Consider the following 17,548-nt stretch of genomic DNA (forward strand, 5'->3'; position numbering starts at 1 on the left):
GTCTGAAATTCATAGCCAGCTCTGACACGGTGCCATCAATCTTTGAATGCTGAAAAAACAGCAGTGTATCCAGAAAACACATTATATGCTGCAATAAATGCACTGCCCAAGTGTCCCCTCTCCCCACTGCCTTTCAGCAGCAGGCAGCAGCAAACAGGTCGTCAGAGGAGCCAAGATGATGATTAAGTTTAACATTTTCTACAATATTGACAAAGCAATTTAAGCACAAGTTTGTTAGTTAATCATTTAGAAATGAATATTGTCTGTATGGACTTCCCCCCAAAGAAAGTGCACATGTAAAACTGCGGTGTTAAGCGATGCGGTTGAAAAATTTGAGTGCGCCTAACTTTTGTGCCGGTACGCCTAAATTTTTAAAGTTAGGTGTACCGGTGCGCCCATGTCAAAAAGTTAGTCTAGAGCTCTGAGACTGCTCTCTTGACTGATCTCTACATTAGCAGAAAGAGTACGCTTAGAATCAGAATCACAGTTCTACTTGATGCAAGTAGAACTGTGATTATATAAAGGAAATTTTTAAATGCTGCAGTAAAATGAGAAAAAGTAATAATTATAATTTTAGTAAGAGCTAATACATATATTAAAAGATCAGAGGGGAAATTCTGTCCATTACAAATCTTAACAGATCCCTCCTGACTCTAAGGTTTGACTGAAGGACAGACCGAGTACCCTGGCATTGACCTTCCTCCAGCTCAGCAGGTGGTGGTGATCAGCTGACAGCTCAGTTGCTCTCTACACCCAGCTGTCAACAACACACCATTACAAAATCAGCTGAGAGCTTTAACCACAAATCAAGCTCGCATTAGCCGGGCTGTCTGTGTGTTAGCTGACTCACCAAAACTTTAAACTCCAATCAGAGATAATGGGTATCACAGAGCTGGTTATCAACTCTCACCGGCTGAGAGACAGACTGTCTGCCCACTGAGGTTTCCTGAGCCTCTGCTCGGTGTGGGGTCCCAGTGCTCACCGTGACAGAAGCTGCAGCTACAGGACAAACTCCTCGTTTAAAACGGCGTTAATGAGAATCACGGCAGCATCAGAGGGACACTCACCTGTCCTGTGCAGCTTGATTTGGGGTTTCCAGGTGATATCCAGCAGTCTGCGCTGACGGTCGATCTCTTCCTCGTACTGGACGATCGTTTTTTCAAACTCCAAGAATATTTGTTCAGCAGCAGCAGTTAGTCGCTCGTTGATAAACTCTCTCAGATACTGAACTGAAGGCATTGTTACTGCCACAGCTCACACACTCGGCTCACACACTCGGCTCACACACTCGCCGCTGAATCAACACAGGAGGAAAGCAACTTCCGCCTTTCCTTTGTTTACTTCCGCCTGGTGTCACACGGTCAAGCTCCGGCAGACAAGGGCTTCCGTTCCACTTCGTTTACGTAACATCTCAGTTTCTAGTAGGAGGGAATATTAGTTACACATTCCTGAAAAATAAAAGGTTTCAGTACCATCATAAGTGGATTTTTCCCACCTTGATGCTAAAATCGGATTCCCAGAGACTGTTTGGTATCACAGGCTGTGGATCTCTGTGGTGAACAGGGTTTGGAATATAAAAGAGAATAAACTGCTCTCTGCTGAGTAAGCTGTACCTGTGCAGGCTGCCTCCTCTTACATCTCACCATCAAACATCACATCTCACACGTGGCCAAAAGGACTAACACCTCAGCTTACCTCTGAACACCACTCCAGAGGAATGGTTGGACACTCGGTAACTGTGGCATCAGTTACTGGTTTCTCATTGCTCTTAGTGAGAGAGTCACTAAGAGCAATGCATCCTCTTCCATTCCCTTGCCAGGTGCAAAGAGCAGCTGTGCGGAGCAGCAGCATGGTGGCCCAGAGAGCTGCTCTGAATCTGAATGCTGCAGTTTGTTTTTCTATATTCTTTCACCTTTGATCATTCAGTTTGTTGGAATTTAACCAGAGACCATATGTGGATATAAAATTGTAAACCTATGGTCTCTGGTTCAAATGCCATCTCATTCAGCTTTCTCTGTGCTTGTTGGGGTTATTATTGTATGGTTGTTACCATACAATATTAAGCTTCTTGAAGCAACTGCTGCTCTGATTTGGCGCTATATGAATAAAATTGAACTGAGTTAATTTAATTGATGATTTTAAATTGGTTTAGCTGAGGAGAAAGGACCCAGAAAACTGTTTGACATGCTTTTCATTGGTATGTATTTTTAAAAAAGATACATAAAACATATCTGTTAATATGAGTATAACATCTATGTATGTTTTAATGGAACCTGTACCTGGAAACCAACTGTGTGGTGTTCATGTGCCTGAATATGGGACTAATTTATTTGTACATGTATGTTTTTAATTTTCAGTGAAATATCTAATAAAGTAAGGAAAAGGCAAACATGTTAACCCATTCATGCATCACGCTGCATATATAGAGTAGAGAGTTTCCTTCACTGGTCCTGCTGCTCATTGTGTACAGGCAGCTGAAGGAGTTTAGGTCAGGAAACCGATTTGTTGACACAGACAAACATGGAGACAGAACACAGACCCGGTCCAGTCAGAATCTCTGTGAGGATGCAGCTGAAGCTTTTTGATTCTTCACAGAGTAGATTCTCCAGGGGAGGAGATGAGGAGGAGCTACACCAGTGAATATGAAAGGCTTCATTTAGGAGCTGAAGAGCTGCTGTGTTCTCTCTATTGTTCATTCAGTCCAAGAGAAAATCATGTTCCTGCTTTTCATTTGGATGATGATGGTCTCCTTTCAGACTGGTGAGTCATCAAAAGATGGAGTGAGATGCAAAAGGAGATGATAGACATGAAAAGATTTGGATGTTGTTTGAATTGATTCACTTTTTATAAACTAAACTAAGTTTAAAGATACAGAAACATCCTGGTGAAATATGTCTTTGTTGTTTTCAGGATCCTCTGAGGATTTACTGACACCATCTAAAGATGTAGTGATGAGTTTGGAAGGAGACACTGTGACTCTCTCCTGCAACTATTCAGGCTCTGTCAGGAACCTCTACTGGTACCATCAGAAGTCCGGTTCACGTCCACAGCTTCTCATGGAAGAACATTCAGAGAAAATAGAAAAGCTGAAGTTTAGAAAAGATCAAGACAAAAGTGAGTTTCATCTGGAGATCTCCTCTGCTGCAGTGACAGACTCTGCTGTGTACTACTGTGCTGTGAGGCCCACAGTGACAGGAAACACCAAAACTCTGTACAAAAACCTTTGGAGCAAAGACAACAGAATACTCCACAACATCCACTAGAGGGAGCCACACACTGTTAAACCTCTGATTCTTGTGTCATTGGACTGATGACAAAGACAACAGAGAAATGAAGCAGTAAAGATCAGAGACAGAGACAGAGCTGCTGTGGAAGCACAAAACTATTTGATTGGCTGGGACATTAAACTGGCCCCGCCCACTGATCATGAGCTCATCCAATGACATTATTTGTTGGTCATTGTGCTGCAGTGGAAGAACATTGTTCATGTGCTGTCTGTCTGGCTTTAATAACTCCAAAGACATGTTGCTGCACCTCTTTTTGCTTCTATCTCACATTATAGGTGAGTTTAAGAACAGGGATTAAAGTTTAGTTGAAGCTGCTGCATTAAGCAGATATACAGACTGCATTTCACTACTTTTCTTCTTTCTTTTTCCAGGACTCACAGCTGGAGACTCAATCACTCCTCAACAAACTGAAGTCACTGAAACAGAAGGAGAATCTGTCAAACTCACATGTAAATATCAGACAGATGCAAGTGATGCTTGGCTTTATTGGTACAAACATCATTCTGATCTTCAGGCTCCTCAGTTTATACTCTGGAAAAAAGGAAAAGGATCTGCAGCTCAATATATCCCTAATAGAAGATATGACTCAGAAACATCTTCTACAACAACTACTCTGACCATAACAGCCCTAACCCTGGCAGACACAGCTCTCTACTACTGTGCTCTACAAACACAGTGATACAAAGTGTAGAAGAGGCTGTACAAAAACCTGAACACAGATATCTGACTACTCTTCAAAGAGGAGGGAAGTGGTATTCAAAGCACAGCTTCATATCAGATGGATTCTGCTAATTCCTGTTTTATCAGAGTCACTGTGGTTACAGCTGCTAATGAAACACTGTGGGAGGATTCACATGAGCAGCAAATCCACATCAACCACAAACCAACTCTTTATATCAGCATCAACAGTCAGGAGGAAACATCGTCGCTGTCTGTGGTCCTGAAATGGAAAGAATCTGAAACTTAAATGTCGTGAAGCTAAGGAGTTTTTGTGTCTCTGGGCCCAGGACACTCTGACAAAAGACATTTTTCATCTCCAGAATTTTACTTCCTGATTTAAGTCAACAATTCAGTATTAATTCTGACACACTGTGGCTTCTGATTCTGTGAAGTGTCTTCATCTTCAGCTCTGCATCTTTACTGCGGCTTTGATTTATAAATCATGAAATAGACAAAAAAAACTTTAGAAAGAGCTTTTTATAAGAGCATGGTGAAAATCTACAACTTCCTAGTTTCACTTCTAAATCCTGAACAATCAAAATTAGTTGAACACAAAACAGAAGAACAATAAGTGAAACATGCTTTCCACAAATAAAAGACTCGTGTTGTCAGTGAGCACTACAGGATTTCTCAGCTTCAGTATCTCAGGTCACAATCCAAATATCTGAGGTAGAGTAAAAACAAGGAAAAAAATCCTACATAGATCAGAATATGACAGAATACAATGGAAACATTTCATACATCCAATTTTCCAACCAAGTTCACATACAGACACAAACTTAACTGATGGCGGTAAAAGGGAAAACAAAGCCAGTCTAACTCTGGAGGGAAAGAAGCTGCTTTAAAAACTAAGAGTTGCCGAGCAACGTCTCCACTCGTACCTTTTTATATTTACATTGTTGTGACAGAAAACTGCAGCAAACTCACGGAACTTAGAAACAACAGGAAACACTTCGGTTCATATTACACACATTTTTCTTCCAGAGTCTGTGAGTGCTGGAAAACACAGACTTTATAATAAAACAGAACAAACGTACTTCTTTCTATGGTCAGCTTTAACACGACTTTATATCATAAAACACCAACTGTAATTCAGTGGCAGTCCGTACATCCAACGGTACATGGCACAAACAAACTTAACACAATTCAAACAGAAAATGAAATCTGACCTTGTGTGAGATTCTTCATGTTTCACTGCAGAATTACAAACAGTCATCATGAGAGTGCCACAGTGTGACACAGAGGGAAGCGACACTGAGTCGTCTAAAGTTGCGTCTCTGCTGCACATGAGAGAAAATAAAAGTAATAACATATAAAATTGTCACATTATGTTGATTAGTAGCTTGTAGAGCAGTGAAATGATCAGATTTCAGCCTTGAATTTGATTTTGGCTTCCTTCTATGAAATGATGATCATGGAACAATACTGAAGCTGTGTGCTCGACAAACAGAACACAAAAGCACATCAAGCACTTCCTGAATCACAGCTGTTCTCTGAAGGTTTCCTGAACTAGTCTGCACGAGTAACACTGTGTTAAAAGACACATATAACAAAACTGAGCTGTCCTGTACAGCAGAGGGGGAGGAGCTTGTCATTCAGCATCATACTCTGTTGTTTTGAAATACTTTGAATTTAATGGAAGAGACGTAATGAAGATGAAATCACGTGTGAAGAGTGCTTCAACCGCCTGAAAACAATCCACAAACTGCAGCACGACCGACGCACAAAGGCTAAGAAAAATAAAGAAATGGTTACTAACGTGAATTATCCGACATTGACTCAGGATCCACAGAAGCGAGTCCGTACAGCGCATCAGCGTTTCTACCCAACTCACCAACGCAACCAGCAAAGATACATGTCCACAACAAAGGTTTCAGCACACGGACTCACTCACTCAGTTCTTTTCCTGAAGAGGAGAAACCTGCACTGCATGCAAAAGCATGCAGGGAAACGTAGAGGGAGGTCAGAGCTGTCGAATACGTTACTGAGAGTTTCATCTACATCCATCATGCAGGAACAGTGAATGCAGGGAAAGACTTTATATTTAGTTTTAAGTGGATGCACTTACATCAGGCTTACACCATATCGGTCTGGAAAAGTGTTTTAATTAATTCGTTAATATATATATATTTTTTGGAATGTGGGTGAATAATATTAGGAATGTTGCATTACATGGATGTGAAAGCAGTGTTATGTTTACATGCAGTAAAAGCCTTTTGTCACAAAAATACATGAATAATCACAACAATTAATCATGATCACAATATTGATCAAAAAAATCAGGAGATATATTTTTGCCAGAATCGTGCGGTCCTACTAGTTTGGTAGAAATCGACTCACCATTGCAAAAATCTCCACAACAAACAGTTTTGATCCTTTCGTTAGTCATATGTTCATACTCACAGCACCGTGGCTGTTCTCCTCACTGCAAAAACAATACAGTTTTTGCAGTGAGGAACAATACACTAGCCAAATGCTTTTTAATGGCCAACAGTCATTTCATGTTTATTTTATTGTTTGTTTGAGATCTGCTGCTGAGAATGATTCATTTTCATTTTCAGATTTACATGTTTGTTCAATCACGGCTGCAGAAATGAGGATTAACTCTGCTGCAGACGCACAGGATAATACACCTTTGTTTTCATCATGAAGAGGAGTGAGTGTGTGTTAAAGTGGGAAACACATTAGTCGAAATCTTACGCTTTTTCTTCACCTACCGTTTCTGCTTTTACACACATATATATAAAAAACATAAATAACTGTAAAGTTAAAAATCAGACAAATGTTAGTTCCTAATACTGTTTTACCTTCATATGTTCACAGAATGAGATCATTCGTCATCGGAACTAAAGACATGTTAAGTGGCAGTATGTATATGGTACTCTACTTCCCACCTCCTATTTTCCCATTTCTGAAACAGCCGTGAGCATCTACAGTGTTCATACTAAGTGCTATCGTCTACAGGCTGCTGTTGAATAGCAGAATATCAGAAGACTACAAGTAAGCTATTAGGTTAGCGCCTACTAGAGTGCCGGTTCACATCACTACATCTTATTATACATAAATCTGCATCATCACCGGTGAGAGCCGAGAACACACAGAAAAACTGACATTTAAATTCTGATGGTTTTTTTGTTTACCAGATTTCATTATTTCATCACATTTATGGAACATATATGACCTTTTGAGATCAGTCATGATCTTAATTTCAGACTTTTACAGACGTTTTATTGAGCAGCAGGAAGTGTGTAAAGCCGGCTCTGTGAAAGTTTTACTGTTAACAAGTTTGATAATTTTATCAAGCTCGGCTTCATAAATACACTGTTCCCTGCTAAATATTCAGAACTAAAACTTTTTCCCTGCGTGAGTTTTCATGTGGACTACCAAACCACCTCTTTGGGTAAAACTTTTCCCACATACTTTGCAAGTGTATGGCTTCTCACCGGTGTGAATTCTCACGTGCACCAATAAAGTACATTTTTTAGTGAAACTTTTCCCACATGTTTTGCAAGAATACGGCTTCTCTCCTGAGTGGATTCTCATGTGGACCAACAAACTGCCCCTTTGAGTGAACGTTTTCCCGCACGTTGTGCAAGAAAATGGATTTTCACCCGTGTGCACCGCCTTGTGCTTTTTAAGTGCTAATAAGTAACAAAATCTTTCACCACAGGTGTTACAGGTATACGGTTTCTCACCCGAGTGGGTCCTCATGTGAACCAACAGACTACCACCTTGAGTAAAACTTTTCCCACACGTTTCACAAAGATAGGGCTTCTCACCTGTGTGGATTCTGTGATGTTCGTGTATTTTGTATTTATTCTTAAACAATTTTCCACAAACATTGCATGTTACCGACTTTTTACCTATGTCAGTGTTACATTGACCCTCTGACGTGGGAGAGTCTTCTGCATCGGTACTGTGACTTCTGTTTGCACTATGTACTGATCCTAAATCTACATAGTTGCTTCCTCCCTGATCTTGACCCTCAGCTATCAGGAAGCTGTGAGAGAGGAGCTGCTCCCTGTCTGGTCCTGGTTCACCGTGGGCTCTTTCCTCATACGCAGCAGTCACCATAAAGGTATCAATGTCCTCCTTCAGTGCAAGCTGCTGTTCCTCCTGACTGCTGTAGAAATCTTCCTGTTCATGTTTGATCTGGAGAGGCTCTGGTTCCCCGCGGTTCTCCTCATTACAGAGCTGCTGGTTAATGAGAAATTCCTCCTCCTTATAGACATGCTGCTGCTGGAGGCCTAGAACAGAGCCAACAGAAAGAAAATTGATGTGATGACAGAAAAACTCCTCTGAGCAAAAATATCATTAAAATAAACACACACAATGTTTCCGCTTCTTCTAAAAGTCTGGTCTGATGTGTAAAAAAAAGCTAAAAATCACGTCTGGAAAAAGGTTTGTTTTTTTTGTGGGGATAAACTGTCAGCATTACCCCAATAAACCCACACACAGGGTTAAAAAGGTAGTAAAGAGCTTCATAAAATTTCATTTATAAGATATTAAAACTCAAAGAAACCTACAGAACCCAACTCACTAATATAACTATATGCCCAGGCACATAAGGAGAAGGCCCTTTATATTCTTATTTCTTGGTGTCAGTGAAAATCCAGGCAGCGCGTTCTGAATCAGCTGAAAAGACAGTTAAAAAAGTTGAAAAAATAAAAGTATGGATGACCTTGTGTGAGTCATCAGCAGTTCTTGTTTTTTTTTTGTTTTTTTTGCTTCTGTGTGTTTTTAGCTTTGAAACAGAGCTCTACTTTAAAAAAATCTCCCCGATGACGACCTGACATTAAATATAAAGCGCTTTGAGGCAATTGTTGCTGTGATTTGGTGCTATATAAATAAAACCGAAGTGAATTGAAGTGCTATTGCAGATCAATATTATATTTCCATCATCTGTTCATGTGTTTTACTTTATCATTTCTCATTCACTCTGAGAGTTACTGAGAGCACCAGGGGGATAAGTGGATGCTGCCGAGAGTAACGTCAGGCTCAAAAAGCAGCACCACTGCTCTCATTTTCTCCTCTCAGTGTGCACACAGACACGCATGATAGTGGGTAACCATGGTAACAGTTCTCAGGTTATTATTTCCATGCAAAAGAAAGAACACAAGTACCGATGTTGTCTAACCGAGTAACTAATATACTGTGCATGTATATAGTGCATATTACTTTACAAAGTCAGTGTGCACTCTGTGCCAATAATGTGACTTTAGAAGAAAAAAATAAGCCCTTCATTTGAAAAAATGTACATTTTGTTATTCTAATCAAAGATCAGCATGTCTGTGTATTCCACAAGTGTCCAGAGGTTAATGTACTACATTATGTTACGCGTACAATGTGTATTTGTGAAATCTGGGGGACATTACTACACAGAAGTCAATGTGAAAACGTAAAAAATCAAAAATAGGCAAATACAGACAAAAACAACATGTAAATGTTAAGTGATTCAAACATGATTCAAAATAAAATACATAAGATGTGTGTGAAACAGAAGAGGAAGTGATGCAGCTGTGAAGACACATTTCACTGGATGGAAAAGAACCCGGTAATAAAAAGCAACAGATGTGTTGGATGCACATCTGCATGAAATATTGGCCTGTAGTCGGCAGCGGACTTGACGACCGCTCAGCTCTTATGGTAGGAAATACTGTCTAAATATTTTCCCTTTATGGAATGTTTTTTAAATAATTAGCTGACTCAATGAAAAAATAATCTGATGCTAAGTAACCAATGATCACGTTAGAAAATTAGAGACATGCTGACTGCATTATTTTTACAACCAGGACAAGAAGAGAGAGCAGAGGTGATGATGGCGAGTGCGCAGGGTGAGGAAGAGGTGAACATCCCAAAACAATAATATGATAATATAAAACATAGCAAATAACTTTAAAATGAGTGAGACTCGTTCCTGTGTGAGTTCATCCATCCATCAGAGTGAGACTCGCCTGCTGTGTGCAGCTTTATTTCGGGTTTCCAGGTGATATCCAGCAGTCTGCGCTGACGGTCGATCACTTCCTCGTACTGGACGATCGTTTTTTCAAACTCTGAGAAGATTTCTTCAGCAGCAGCAGTTAGTCGCTCGTTGATAAACTCTCTCAGATACTGAACTGAAGACATGGTTGCTCAAACAGCTCAAAGATTCAGCTGAGAGACAACAACAATACGACTGTCTTCCTGCTCTGTCACACAGGAGAAAAGCTAACGGAACTTCCGCTCTTTCCTGTTTACTTCCGCCTGGTGTCACACAGTAAAGTTCCGACAGAGAAGGACAGGTTTCGTTCCCAAACCAGGTTATAGTACGAAGTTATATATTTTTTTTTTTTTTTACCGCATTTCACAAAAACAAAACATTATTTTAACCATAATAAGTTGAATTTCAACTTAAAAAATTCTCCGTTTAAACTGAAAACTGATTGTTAGTTTGAGTTCTTCTCATTTTTAAAAGAGAAATAGTTTATTGGTTGGTCGACTCACTTTGTGTTCAGCTGCTCCATGAAAATAACAGATTTTCCTTTTATTGTTTTGTTTTAATTTTTTCCCCCGTAAATTTATTTAACTGTGTGCTGGCTTGGTGAAGCACTTTTGTTGAAGTGCTTAAACTAAAGTAAGCAACTGGACTTCTATAAATTTCTTGAAGATGTTTCACTTCCTGTTATCAGGATTCATCAGTTACAAAACCAAATGGCTGCTGTAAAACCGAAAATTTTAGACACCTAAACATATTATTATTATTATTATTATTATTATTATTATTATTATTATTAGTATTATTTCAAAGCGCCTTTATAGACACCCAAGGACACTTAATGATAGAATAAAACACATAATAGAACATTGGCAGTGAAGAAAAATAAGAAAACAAAAGCACAAGATAAAATAAACAGGTTCACAGTGAATATGCAGATTTGAATAGGTGGGCAGTAGTAGGAGGGATTTAAACCGGGGGAGAGAATCAAGGTTTCTTATATCTGGGGGTAGAGAGTTCCACAGCCTGGGAGCAGAGCAGCTGAAAGCGATGCCTGCCATGGTGCTGAGGCGGAAAGAAGGCACAGCAAGCTGGATAGAAGAAGATGATCGAAGAGATAGTGCTTAACAGGTCAGCAAGGTAGGCAGGAGCGAGGTTATGAGGGGCCTTGTAGGGGACTACAAGGCCCCTCATAACCATAAAGACAAACCATAAAGTTTGTACACTATCTGGAATTTCACAGGGAGCCAGTGAAGTTCCTGGAGAACAGGGGTGGTGTCCTGGTAGGAGGGGGTTCTTGTAATAATGCAGCTGAGTTTTGAACCAGTTGAAGTTGATGGAGATATTTTTGGGGGAAACCATGCAACAGAGGATTACACTAGTCAACACGGGAGTTAACGAGACTGTGGACATGAATGGACATAAAACAGTAATTACTCATAGATCTGTGTATGTTGACTACATTCACCATTTAGAAGCATTAAATATGTATATATCTATTTTAACATCCAATTTCTTAAACTCCAGCAGCTAAAACGGAATCCCCCCTTTCTAAACTAAAATTATGGCAGAGTTAAAAGTTAGAAAATTATAATCTTTTATGGTGTTTTTTCCTCTGCATCCATGCTTGTTCTCTCTGGGTAATAAAAAACTATTAACCTGAAGAGAACAGCTGAGTCTCTGTCAGACAGCTGTATTATATAACAACACATATTCTAAAAAGGTTTTGGTGTAAAATTAAATCAAAATTGAATGCAATGATTTGCAAAACCTATAAACTGATATGTTATTTACAATATAAAATGTGTCAAATGTTTAGAGAGAAAATGTACCATTAAGAAAAATATCAGCTCATTTAGGATGTAAGATAAGACTTTACAAATAAAATACAAACAAATACAAAATAAGTAACATAGCATACACACAGTGGTGGTTTTTGATATGGGCGACATGGGCCATTGCCCAGGGCGGCATCATGGCATCAGCAAAAAAGTTGCTTGCACCAGCGCTGCCCCGACATCATGCCAGCACCTTTTGGAGATGTCATAGGCACCGATCGGTTTTCTATTGCCCATTCGCGAGGAGTAAGGGCACCCTCCATTTACGAGGTGCGCCTGCTGCTTGCTGCAGAGGTGGGTCGAGTATCCAAAAATTGTACTCAAGTAAGAGTAGCATTACTTTAAAATATTATTACTCAAGTAAAAGTGAAAAGCAGTCTTCAAAAAAGTTACTCAAGTAAGAGTAAAAAAGTACTTGGTGAAAAGACTACTCAAGTAGCGAGTAACTGTTTGAAATGTCCGATTTATTTTTTAAATAAATGTTATCAGACAAACAAAAATAAATAAATATACAAATTTTACTATTTTCAACAGGAATATATGTAAAAACATCAACAAAATAAGGCACAACAATTCTAATTTCCAGATTTCAGTTTTTCACAACATAAAGCTTTTTCCACCAATACCTACAGTAAATAATTTAAATATATAAACAGTGCAAACAATTTCCTGTGACAAAATATGCTGTAAACTTTATACTCATTTTTGCTCCAAATGGCTCAGCAGCCTCAGAGAAAACATTAGAGCGAGGCATCTTCAACATATGTACGTACAAGGCAGCTCAGTTTACCATAAGTTGTATGGCTGTGCATCTATTTCTGCATATTTAGCAAAAATGTGCCATTTCTTCACTCAGTGAAGTGATGGTTAAGCTTCAGCAGCAGTTTGCTCTCAAGGTTCTTTCTGTGAAGCTGTAACTGTTTAGCAGTGAACAGGAGTCCTGCATGACTGAGAAGTCCTTCACAAGCTCCAGATGCAGGAAGAGCTGTATTGATTTTGATCGACAGCTTCTTGATGTGAGGAAAGCCATGCAATAGATCCACACCTCCAGTGAATGGACATGGAAGGTACCTCTCCAGCTCCCCTGCTTCTGGCTTTCCCACCCCATGGATCCATCATCTTAGTCGGTTAGACTGCTGTTTGTGCTGGCCTCATCCAGCTGTGTGTCTAGGTGATGTCTGATGAAGTTGAGACCTGTGGAAAGATGTATGTTTTCAAAAGAATTAGGTCTGGTCATTATAGTGCTGTATACACTGCCAAGCTGCGGATGTTTGGCAAGAAGATTTGATCATACTGGAGATGTTTTTTTACTAACTCTTGTTGAAAATAAAATTTTGTCATTCATATTCACAAACAGTTTGCAACGAATTCCAGATTAAGTTTAAAATAAGAACGCGTGCAAGGCTAAGCAGTGCTAGCCAGTAGATCCTCCTTGCACTGTTTGGCTGTTACTCTGGGAAAAGATGAGAAAGACAGTGATGGAAGCCGTGACTGGATTTGTGATGTAGCCTCTAATCTCTCCATGGCTGTCCTGAGAAGGCAAACATCTCAGTCTGGCTGCAAAAAGATGAAACATGCCCCCTTCCAACCACAGAGGAGGGAGTTGGATGAAGCTAGCCTCCAAAAGCTGGGCATGCACTGTGCAATGTTTGGCCCATTTTGAGCCGATTTTTCAGTTGCGCAACCATTTTTGGGGATCGGCCCGAGTTTCGCCTTAATCGTTACAAATGCACAAGCATCTACTTAAAATCTATTGAATTTATCAACTGTGATATTATTATGTACAATTCCAATGTATTTTGTATATCTGCCTTAAATAAACAAGCACCCTTAAAGTATGAAATATTCATATACAAATACACATAAATGTGTCTACGGTCTCAGTGGCTGATGGTGCCCCACAGGCCTCAGTGTGAGCTTGAAGACATTTATAATGTTTAAGTAGTTTAATGTGTCGGTGCTGACCATAAACACATTTTGAATGAAAGCCGGGGAACTTTGGTAGCACAGAAACAAGTGGCCATTCTTTGTGACCATATGGATCGGTCCCTCATATTACCATTATTTCACCCAAAGGCACCAAGTTAATACTCAAAAAAGCTGCAGCAATACACACAAATATAAACAGTACTTGGTGACAACTTTGCTTTTAGCCTTTAACCCTCTGGGGTCCAGGGTGTAATTGGCCATTTTTGACTTTTGATTTGGCCTCTATATTTGACCTTTAAAAACTGTTTATCTTGCCAATCTGTTATTTACTCATTTTGACATAATGTGTCAGCACAATATATCTAAATTCAGATACAATTTAAAATACGAGTAGAAAGTGATATTTTTGACTGTAAAAACCAAAAGCATGTTTAAGGAATCATTTTCATAACTTGAAATGCAAATACAAATTGTACATTTTTTTAAAAATATGCACAAGTTTTGCAAACAACAAAGTTATATGGTACTATTTACCTAAAAATGCAGCCAAGGCTGAGATGTATTTTATATAACCATTTCAAACTATTTACAGAACAATCAGGTGTTCTGCATCAAATAAGACGGCACACAAATTATTTATGCAACTCCAAAAAATAGTTTGTGTCACTATAAGACAGAGGAGAACAGCACAGGGATAAACCTGCAGGTCTGACAGCAGGTGTGTCACACACATGTTTTCGATGTGGGGACAGCGTTTACACTGCAATCTGCCTTTGGTGGCTTTTTTGCAGCAACTGTGACATTCACTAGTAGAACTGACACACAAAACAAAAACTACACACTAACTACACAACACAACACACTAACTTGAAACTCCAAACACGGCAAACGTCACAAATCTCTCACGTATCAAAACTCTCTCTCTCTCTCTTTCGCCGGTCACTCCTAAAACTTCCGCCTCTTCCCAAACGACCAAATTGCACATGTTGCCATATCATTTTTTGATTGGTCGACATGGTACATTTTTCCACCAATAGGGAAGGAGTGTCTGTGAAGGTTCTCAGTCATCCAGGTCATCGTAGTCAAAGGAATTTGCAAAGAAAAGCGTCTGGACTTCTTCAAGTTGCTTGAAGACGTTTCACCTCTCAGATTTAAACCCAGTGGGAGTTTCCCCCCAAAGAGGGACAAAGGACCCCCTGGTGATCCTCTAATCACATGAGCCAAGGTGTGAAAGCGGGTGTGGGACCTAATCAGCCAGGGTTTCGGGTGAGCTCATTGTGAAACCTGGCCCCACCCTATCATGTGATTTCCTGAGGTCAGATGGCCCAGGATGTGAGTGGGCGTTAAGGCGTCTGGGGAGGGAACTCAAAACTGGATTATAGATGGCAGACAGTTGGTGTCGTAAACCACCGCCTCTGTTCAAAAATGGTCGCTCACAGTGGACATAGATGGCCTCTTTCACTCCTCTTTCAAACCATCTGTCCTCTCTGTCCAATATGTGAACATTGGCATCCTCGAAAGAGTGACCTTTGACCTTTAGATGCAGATGGACTGCTGAGTCTTGTCCTGTGGAGGTGGCTCTTCTATGTTGTGCCATGCGCTTGTGAAGTGGCTGTTTGGTCTCTCCAATGTAGAGGTCTGGGCATTCCTCGCTGCACTGTACAGCATACACCACGTTGTTCAGTCTGTGTTTTGGAGTTTTGTCTTTCGGGTGAACCAGTTTCTGTCTGAGTGTGTTGCTGGGTCTGAAGTACACTGGGATGTCGTGCTTGGAGAAAACTCTGCTGAGTTTCTCTGATACACCGGCTACATAGGGGATGACAACGTTGTTGCGTTGTCATCAGATCAGACACCAGCTAGGGAGGATAAGAAAGACAGACGCAACAACGTGGTGTATGCTGTACAGTGCAGCGAGGAATGCCCAGACCTCTACATTGGAGAGACCAAACAGCCACTTCACAAGCGCATGGCACAACATAGAAGAGCCATCTCCACAGGACAAGACTCAGCAGTCCACCTGCATCTTAAGGATAAAGGTCACTCTTTCGAGGATGCCAATGTTCACATTTTGGACAGAGAGGACAGATGGTTTGAAAGAGGAGTGAAAGAGGCCATCTATGTCCACTGTGAGCGACCATCTTTGAACAGAGGCGGTGGTTTACGACACCAACTGTCTGCCATCTATAATCCAGTTTTGAGTTCCCTCCCCAGACGCCTTAACGCCCACTCACATCCTGGGCCATCTGACCTCAGGAATTCACATGACAAGGTGGGGCCGGGTTTCACAATGAGCTCACCCGAAACCCTGGCTGATTAGGTCCCACACCCACTTTCACACCTTGGCTCATGTGATTAGAGGATCACCAGGGGGTCCTTTGTCCCTCCTTGGGGGGATACTCCCACTGGGTTTAAATCTGGGACTCTCGGCCATTTGACCTTAGAACTGAAGAAGCTTCTCGGATGAGAGGTGAAACGTCTTCAAGCAACTCAAAGAAGTCCAGACGCTTTTCTTTGCAAACTCCTTTGACAATAGGGAAGGAGTGTTTTTTCTTTTTCTTTTTTCACTCACAAGCAAAGCGTGTTTGCTAGCGCTCTCCATAGAAAACACCGTTTATACCGTTTTTTCCTGGAGTAAACGCCACTGTTTTATTCAGAAAAAAACAAAAAACATCGGTTTTACATGACCTATTAACACAATTTAAAAACTGGTATATAGCTTGAAGTCCGCACGTTCGACCCAAGTTGAAATGGAGACTTTGGGTCCGTCGACCCCAGAGGGTTAATCAGAAAGCCTTAAGTTGGCTAGTTATGTATCGCTAATGTTTAAAGCTTTCACTTGAGTAAATTAACTCATATTACTGCTAAGTAATGTTAGCTAAGTTCACATTCCATAATAGCGCTGCCATACTGCATCACACTCAGTGCATTTCAATCATTTCTCCAGCGAGTTTGACAGCTAGCAAAATAATAACCATAATTTTAAAAAAAAAATAGCATGTGTAATGTACACGTACTGGAAAATTATTTACTAGGACTCACCTATCATGCGACTAGAGAGCGCAAACTCCGCCATTGTTGTTTTCCATCAACACTCATTAAAACAGCAACCTACAGGTATGTTAGCGCACTCATCCCCGACTGTCCGAGGGAGGGGCGGGGTCACATATTGAAACAGACGCAAGGCAGCCCAGGCGGGGACATTTTGCTTTTACATTTCGCGACTCATTTTATTTCTCTATCTGATAAGAAAACTATTCAATCAGATAGTTATTTGTTGTGAATGAAATACAGTTACACTTTCAAGCACTTTTAAGCACCACATCTGAAATTCAAGCACTTTTCAAACCTTGAAAAGACAACATTAAAATTCTAGCATTTTCAAGGATTTCAAGCACCCGTACGAACCCTGATTATGGTGTTCCACAGGGTTCAGTGCTAGAACCAGTTCTGTTTACATTATACATGCTTCCCTTAGGCAGCATCATTAGAAGACATAGCATAAATTTTCACTGCTATGCAGATGACACGCAGCTCTATCTATCCATGAAGCCAGGTAACACACACCAATTAGTTAAACTGCAGGAATGTCTTAAAGACATAAAGACCTGGATGGCCGCTAACTTTCTGCTTCTTAATTCAGATCAAACTGAGGTTATTGTACTCGGCCCTGAAAATCTTAGAAATATGGTATCTAACCAGACTCTTACTCTGGATGGCATTACCTTGGCCTCCAGTAACACTGTGAGGAACCTTGGAGTCATTTTTGACCAGGACATGTCCTTCAATGCACATATTAAACA

The 17,548-nt window shown here is 40.3% G+C and overlaps 2 protein-coding genes and 1 long non-coding RNA gene across 6 annotated transcripts; all 3 read right to left on the minus strand.

The window, feature by feature from the left end:
• LOC106097251 (zinc finger protein OZF) overlaps positions 1-17,548 on the minus strand; it is a 126,940-nt gene that overhangs the window by 73,843 nt on the left and 35,549 nt on the right.
• LOC109203618 (uncharacterized) lies at positions 1,090-14,612 on the minus strand. 2 transcript variants are annotated; one of them, XR_002063384.2, is made up of 3 exons: positions 14,598-14,612; positions 4,374-4,376; positions 1,090-1,274 (listed from the first exon to the last, which is right to left on the minus strand). It is a non-coding gene; the product is annotated as an uncharacterized LOC109203618 (long non-coding RNA). The 2 variants fall into 2 exon arrangements; XR_003214847.1 differs by having other exon boundaries at positions 1,090-1,287.
• LOC102080045 (zinc finger protein 391) lies at positions 4,467-10,255 on the minus strand. 4 transcript variants are annotated; one of them, XR_003214824.1, is made up of 4 exons: positions 9,962-10,254; positions 7,871-8,254; positions 5,177-5,287; positions 4,467-4,671 (listed from the first exon to the last, which is right to left on the minus strand). XR_003214824.1 is itself a non-coding variant. In XM_013267156.3 (3 exons), the coding sequence occupies exons 1-3, from the start codon at positions 10,131-10,133 to the stop codon at positions 5,271-5,273; spliced, it is 573 nt and encodes a 190-aa protein (XP_013122610.1). In that variant the 5' UTR covers positions 10,134-10,254; the 3' UTR covers positions 4,467-5,270. The 4 variants fall into 4 exon arrangements, 2 of the variants coding, with proteins under 2 accessions (XP_013122610.1, XP_005465159.1); XR_001223548.3 differs by having other exon boundaries at positions 5,177-8,254; positions 9,962-10,255; XM_013267156.3 differs by having other exon boundaries at positions 4,467-5,287.

The sequence above is a fragment of the Oreochromis niloticus genome, linkage group LG18, assembly GCF_001858045.2.
Source record: "Oreochromis niloticus isolate F11D_XX linkage group LG18, O_niloticus_UMD_NMBU, whole genome shotgun sequence".
Taxonomy (NCBI): domain Eukaryota; kingdom Metazoa; phylum Chordata; class Actinopteri; order Cichliformes; family Cichlidae; genus Oreochromis; species Oreochromis niloticus.